At 31.9% G+C, this 6,809-nt stretch overlaps 1 protein-coding gene across 3 annotated transcripts; it reads left to right on the forward strand.

Annotated features, from left to right (window-relative positions):
• The first annotated feature begins 2,150 nt into the window (after nucleotides 1-2,150).
• LOC131155756 (rho GDP-dissociation inhibitor 1-like) lies at nucleotides 2,151-6,354 on the forward strand. Of its 3 annotated transcripts, XM_058109141.1 has the most exons (6): nucleotides 2,176-2,671; nucleotides 3,449-3,512; nucleotides 3,603-3,824; nucleotides 5,557-5,681; nucleotides 5,918-6,009; nucleotides 6,146-6,354. In XM_058109141.1, the coding sequence occupies exons 1-6, from the start codon at nucleotides 2,450-2,452 to the stop codon at nucleotides 6,174-6,176; spliced, it is 756 nt and encodes a 251-aa protein (XP_057965124.1). In that variant the 5' UTR covers nucleotides 2,176-2,449; the 3' UTR covers nucleotides 6,177-6,354. The 3 variants fall into 3 exon arrangements, with proteins under 3 accessions (XP_057965125.1, XP_057965124.1, XP_057965123.1); XM_058109142.1 differs by lacking the exon at nucleotides 5,918-6,009 and having other exon boundaries at nucleotides 2,151-2,671; XM_058109140.1 differs by having other exon boundaries at nucleotides 5,918-6,354.
• Nucleotides 6,355-6,809: the final 455 nt, after the last annotated feature.

Genomic DNA, 6,809 nt, shown 5'->3' on the forward strand with positions numbered 1-6,809 from the left:
TTAAATAGGGAGTACATGATTTAATATTATTATTAATAGCATTATTGGTCAATATATTATACAAATTATTATTTTTTTTTGGGTTAAAATGCAATTTCAACTTCACCTACAGAGAGAAAAATCACCCAAAAAATAATTAATTTATTATGACAGTTATTGCCTTAGAAATAAATACTTTGATGTGGCAAAAGATGATTGGTGAGTAACTTATTAATGGCGGTGCCCATTTAGAATCCCCACATCTTTTCATATTTACAAATTTATCCTCCCCACATCTCTTTTAATTTAATACAAAATTCTATTTAATTTATCTTTGTTTTTTTTTCCTTCTGGGGTCCCCTGCATTTTCTATTCTTTTTAATTACCTTGGGCGGGCCCACATATGGCCTACCTAATAAATTTTGTCTAATTTTTTTTACCAAGGCTCTTTTTCTAGTTTAATTAAAATTTATTTAGACCGCATTTCAGAACATAATTTTGAATCTTAAATTTAGATTTGAATAAATTTTTAGATAATTTAATATAACGTCTTATCAAACAAATATATATTTAAAATAGATAATTACATATATTAAAACAATAAGGGCTAAAACCAAAGTAATTCCTATAAATTTAGAATAAAATAAAATAAATTTCTATGGACCGATCAAAACTTTTTACAATTAAATGAATGAATTCTATATTTATTGTAATGACCTAGGAGGCCTGCATTTTATGAACTCTTTTGAAAAATAAAACATATTTATTAAATAAATGGGTTGATACATAAATTAACTGCATATTTATATATCTATTTTTTTTACAAATTATCATAAATTAGTCTATTTAATTTGGAAAAATGCTTGTAATTCTCTATTTTATTTTTTATTTCTTCATTCGAGATTCAATGACTATGATAAAATATATGTTAATTTATTTAGATATTAATTAGTTTAATTAAATTGGTCAATTAACTCTTTTTAAATAGAATAAGAGACAACAAAATAAGTTATTATATAATAGCGAAAAGATTATGTATACATGCATTCATATTTACTTAATTATTATATATATATATTTTATTGATTCAAGGTTTTTGTCCATTTTTTTGAAAAGAAAAAGAAAAAAGCATTTTTTTTAGGTCAAAATCAAGGTAGAAAAATATAATGCATACTCAAAGTTTAGGATTCACCTCAAACATAGCTGGCACATCTATTTAGTTATTTTTGCCATTGTAAAATTTTTCTGTGTTTTATCATTTTATCACTCAACATTTTCAATGTGATGGCAAAAAATGTTTATCATATACATAGGGCATTTGCAACTCATAGTAGCTTTCACAAAGCTAAAACATGATGATAATGTTTGGGATAACAGTATTAGTAATGAATTTACAAATTCGTCATTATTTATCCTTCATTAGTGATAGATTTGGGAACCGTCACTAATACCTTTTTTTTTGAAAAAAAAATTAAAAATTTTTAGTTTAAAATATTAGTGACGAATTTACAAATTCGTTACTATTGGCCCCTTATTAGTAACGGATCCGTCACTAATGCTTCTTTTTTAAAACATAAAAAATAAAATTTTATTTAAAAATATTAGTGACGAATTTACAAATTCGTCAAGTTTTGAATTAGGATTTAAATTTATATGGATTTGAAAGAAATTCAATTAGTCAAATCCTATAAATATTCAAATTTCAAGCTCACAAAAGGCAAGTCATAGATTTGTTTGGACCAAAATATCGGTTAAAGCAAGAAAAGCAAAGAAAAAAAATTAGAAAAAATTTATATTTTATTGTAATTTTCTCTCACGCTTTTTGATATATTTTTATATTTTCTTTCTAATAACACTTTTCACATAGTTATAAGCTCCATAAAATCAAACCCAAAATATATTATGTAATTGTGAGGCATTTGAATGAACAACTTAAATAGATACATGTAGTGATTGTCTAAGCAGCGAGAATCAAGTATAAAATAAATTTATATTATCGCAGAGGATAGAACGATATTCATAAGAAATTATTATAAGACGATAACGTTGAGAGGGTTTGAAATTTTGAATTGCTCATTTCAATCAATACCCTTGACTAATCAAAATTTCTGCGTCTCTGGAAACACAAATTAAGAAAATAAAACCATTTATGGTATGTATGGACACAGCCTCTCGCGCAGGAAAATAAAACAAAATTCGATGACGAGAAGGACAGCGCTGGAATAGGCCAACATAGAAAGGACCGTATACTGCAAAGGAAAAGCAGCAGACATTTCAAAAATCAAAAACTCTAAATCCCCGGAAAAGGCAGAGATAAGGACAAGAAAACAAAGCAAAAGCATGTAAGAGAGAGAGAGAGAGAGAGAGAGAGAGAGAGAGAGAGAGAGATCTGCTGTTGTTTTTGAGGATTGTTGATTGTGGATACGGGTTTATATATATTTTCCCTTTTGTGGGTTTGGTGGGTAGGCAGATGGAGGGTGGGAAGAGAGGGGAAGCAGGAACATCAGCAGGTGGCTCTTGGGGTTGTGGTGGGGATGATGAGAGGAGGGAGAGACAGAGAGATGTGAGTGAGAAGCCTGACCAGGTTTGCGAAGAGGAGGCTGCTGGAGACGACGACGACGACGATGATGCCGATGATGGTTTCGTTCCCGGTCCTCTGCTTCCTCTTAACCAGCAACTCGAGAAAGACAAGGTTTTGTCACTATTCCCTTCTGTTCTTTTTTCCTATCTGCTTGAAAGACAATGTACTGCCTTCCTGAGTTTGAATTTGCCAAATGGGTCTCTCTCTCTCTCTCTCTCTCTCTCTGGTTGTGCGTTATCCTCCTTTCCCATTCTTCTTTATGGTAGCTGTATGGAATTACAGATTTTTTTTCCCCTCACAATTTTCTGTTGCTTGTGCTTTGAATGGGTTTTTGGCTACTTGGTTTGATCCTTCATAGTGTTAATTTCTGTTGGAAAAATCCTTGGCACTGAAGAGAGGAATGTGGTCAAGGATTCAAATTTTATCTGTTTTGAAGGATAAGGACTCAAATTTCTTATCATAAAATTAAAAATTGAAATAATTTTGTTATTGCTGCTATTTTGTTTTTTGGGGATGATACCATTCTAAGCCAACGTCTGGGATGTGCCATGAAATGAGATCATTTGGTCTTGTTTTTCTGCATAGCAGTTGAAATTGAAATGGGTGCATCTAATTTATGTATTTGAGTATAGTATTTGTTTTGCAAGCACGGTATTATGTTCAGGATGTTGTGAACTGTTGTCATTCCAGTGTGTCTGCCTTTACCCTGGCAGTAATGACTCTTTTTTCAATGACTCCATAGTTGGAAATTGGTTTTGCATTAGGTTCCCTGGAAAATGAATGGAATGAAACTATGCCATTTGGACTTCTGAAAGTTGATGGGTATGAAAATGTTTTCAGTTTTATAAGATCTTTCAGTCTCACATTGTAACTCAATTCTGCTTGCAGGAAGATGAGAGTTTAAGGAGGTGGAAAGAAAAGCTTCTTGGTTCCATTGAAAGCAACTTGAATGGTTGTTCTTGGGATTCTTTTTGTTTCTTCTTACTTGTTTTATTTCACATCATATTTTCTGTTTCAGGAATTTGTTTTCCTTTTTTCTCAGGCCAAACAGAACCAGAAGTCAAATTCCAGTCCGTAGGAATTATATCAGAGGATTTTGGGGAAATTGTTTATCCCTTGGATGTCGGTGAAAACCAGATTGGTCGAATCATGTTTACGTTGAGGGAGGGGTCTCACTATCAGCTAAAGCTAAAATTTACTGTTATGCACAACATTGTCTCTGGTCTTACCTACTCGAACACAGCATGGAAGGGAGGACTCCGAGGTGAAAAAATAATTTTTTTACTTTCTCATTTTTTGTTTTTCATATGAATTCCAACTAACAAATTGAAGGTTAAATTGTGGAAAGTGTAAATCAGGATACTCTTTAAAATTGACAGGGAGCAATTTAACAATTTGTGGTTATGATTCCGATATGGTTTGCATGTCAAAGAGGAGATTTGGAAATGAATCACCAGTATGCATTTCTTATAAGTAGTTTGCTAATCAGAGAAGCTGGAGTTTTATCCTGCAAACTGCAAAGAAACAAACATGTATAATTTTCTTAAGTTTGAGTGATTTTTATTCTTCTCAATGCACAAATTTCTGGTTTGACCCAGTTTGGATCTAAAAATTTCCAACCCTGTACTTAATTGGTGATTTGATGTTTCAAGTACTGTCTTGTTTTAAGACTGCATAGTTTTTTCAAATTTTCTATTGTCTTAGTTTAGACCCACCTCTATTACTTGCTTCTTTCTCAATGCAAAAGCTATGCATGGTCCATCTGGACAAAGCTTTTGTGGCTCTAAAAAAAGGAGAAGCCAGCTTTTTTAAGTGACTTTTGAGAGCTCAGAGATGTGCCTTTTAAAAGTCAACATGAGTTTTTTTTCACTTGAACTTTTCATCTTCGGCAATTATGGCATTTTCATAACTTCAATTACCAAGTGCTGAATGGCTAATTCTATTTATTATTGCCTATATTTCGACCAAATAGCTGGACAGTCTCAAAACAACTTTAATCAACTCATTTTTCCCTGCAGCGGGTGGAAGGGGATGGAATTGTTCCTCACTACGAGAGAAATCGAAAATTTTGTGTAAAGTTGATAGTCATTTTTATTTAGAATGTTTTCTAGTTTGATTCAATATGAAAGTGCAATATTACTCACACACACACTCTCTCTTCTGCGAGTTGCCAATTTAATCTCGATTTAATGTGCTTATATATTTAAGATAAAAAAGACATTCTCACTCTTTTTTATTTTGTAGATAGAACCAGGTCCAAATTTATTTATAAATAAGAGCTCTGGAATATGTGATCTTGGTGATTTCCCTGGTTTTTTCTGATAATGTAGCACTTTTACTGATCATGTTTGGATTTAGGACCAGAATTAATACAGATGACATTTATCAAACTTAGATCCTGTGTATACAAACTTAATGAGAATAACATCCTTTGAATGCTTAAAAATTTGCAAAAACACATCACAACCCTGATGCAATTGTTTGCCACTGGTTGATATAAAAGTTCTTGCAACCTGAAATCCCTAGGATTCTGGTGCTAGTTATTTTGCTTTCTCATGATGTTCTTTCTCTGTCTGTTTAAAATTATCAAGAATGCAGAGTTACATTGAAAGGCATGATTCTTTTCTTCGTACATATCAACTGCAAATTTTGTGTATTTATTTGTCATTTTTATGGACTAGTTGCGATCAACAAGTCTAAGCTCCACTGCAGGTTAACCAACAACACAACCTCATTTGCTAGTAATTGATTCTTATATTTGCTAAATTTGAATCAAGAAGGTATTGATGTAAAAATGCTCAAATAGAAATCACAGAATAGTCAAGTTCTAAATTTTTCTTTTTCCTAACATTATATTGTTTTGCACGCGCAACCGTTTCCCAATAATATGTTTTCTATTTTCATTGATTTTGGTTTTGATTTGTTTATTATTTTTTATTATTTAAAAAAAAAAAATTTGTTGTTTTTTAACTTTTTTTTTTCCATTTGAACATCAGTTGATCGAAGCAAAGGAATGCTGGGTACTTTTGCTCCTCATCGAGAACCGTATGAATACATTTTAGTCGATGACATAACTCCGTCTGGTGTGCTTGCTCGAGGAATTTACTCAGCAAAGCTTAAGGTGTGTGCAAATGATATACACCTGTATTGTTGCAATAAATAATATGAATGCTCAGTCCATGATTATAGTGATTTGCTTAACCATAAAGTAGAAACTCTCTAGCACTTCCCAGCAGTGACTACAATTTGCTTAAATAAAGATAAAAAGCTTTCTGAGGTTGAAAAGGCACTATGTTTAAATTTTAGCTGGAAAAAGTATCTCAACAGTTTTCCATTTATTGTTTCTTCAATTTATAGGGGGCCAAACAAGAACAAAGTTGGGTGGAGGTATTGAAAAGTTCTGAAGATTCCAAGTGTGTGCATGCATGCGCATCTTTGTTTATTTGCACGTATGTGTGGGCGTGTGTGCGCACAATTTCTCTGTGCATATCTGACAGCTTATTGCATTAGTTTACGCCTCAATCTACTGTATATGGTGAAATATGTGCTTATATTAGTTTTCCTTCTTGGTTGCTGACTATGCAGTTTAAAGATGATGACAGAAGATGTTATATGAAACTCAAATATTCCTTTGAAATCAAAAAGAGGATCTAGCCATGTTTTGGTGGGGGTCTTTCCTACTCATCCCTGTCGTTCTTAACTTCGTTTTTCTTGTAAACTGAATGTATGCTTGCAAAATTGTTTGTTGAAACATTACTTGTAGGTGATTAAAAAATAGAATTGAATTTGTTTAATTGTTGCATGGACTAATGAGTGGAACAGCTACATATTTGAATATGTAAACCTTAAAATATCCCCATACAATGCAAGAAATTATGAGTAGTTTTGAAGCTTTTAGGATATACCTATGCTATTATTAGTGGATCTCTAACTCAGGCTTGCCACAGCAAGTGTTTATGTTTTCCCCTAATTATGCATGGATGTTTCCCGTTGTGGGCATATTTGGTACTGCAATCCAGTCATTGAGAAAAGTTAAAAGACTATTCAGTTGTGAAAAATAATTTTTATTTTTTCAAAGAATTACAAAAGATGATATACCTTGTTTTGTAGTTTTCTAGTATTTGTGCAGAAAAGCTGGAAAACAATAATAGAAGAAATCCTTTTCTAGCTTTTTTGAAAATAAAAACTCATTTTTGTAAAACATACACTTAAAAGAAATACAATTTGACATTGCAAAACATTACTAAAT

Source organism: Malania oleifera, chromosome 5, assembly GCF_029873635.1.
Source record: "Malania oleifera isolate guangnan ecotype guangnan chromosome 5, ASM2987363v1, whole genome shotgun sequence".
NCBI lineage: Eukaryota > Viridiplantae > Streptophyta > Magnoliopsida > Santalales > Ximeniaceae > Malania > Malania oleifera.

What these genes read in the sequence shown, in the direction of transcription:
- LOC131155756 (XM_058109140.1), top strand. Translation starts at nt 2,450, where the DNA reads ATGGAGGGTGGGAAGAGAGGGGAAGCAGGAACATCAGCAGGTGGCTCT. An exon ending in AGCAACTCGAGAAAGACAAG is followed by an intron (nt 2,672 to 3,448) that starts GTTTTGTCACTA and finishes TTCTGCTTGCAG; the next exon opens with GAAGATGAGAGTTTAAGGAG. An exon ending in ATGGAAGGGAGGACTCCGAG is followed by an intron (nt 3,825 to 5,556) that starts GTGAAAAAATAA and finishes TTTGAACATCAG; the next exon opens with TTGATCGAAGCAAAGGAATG.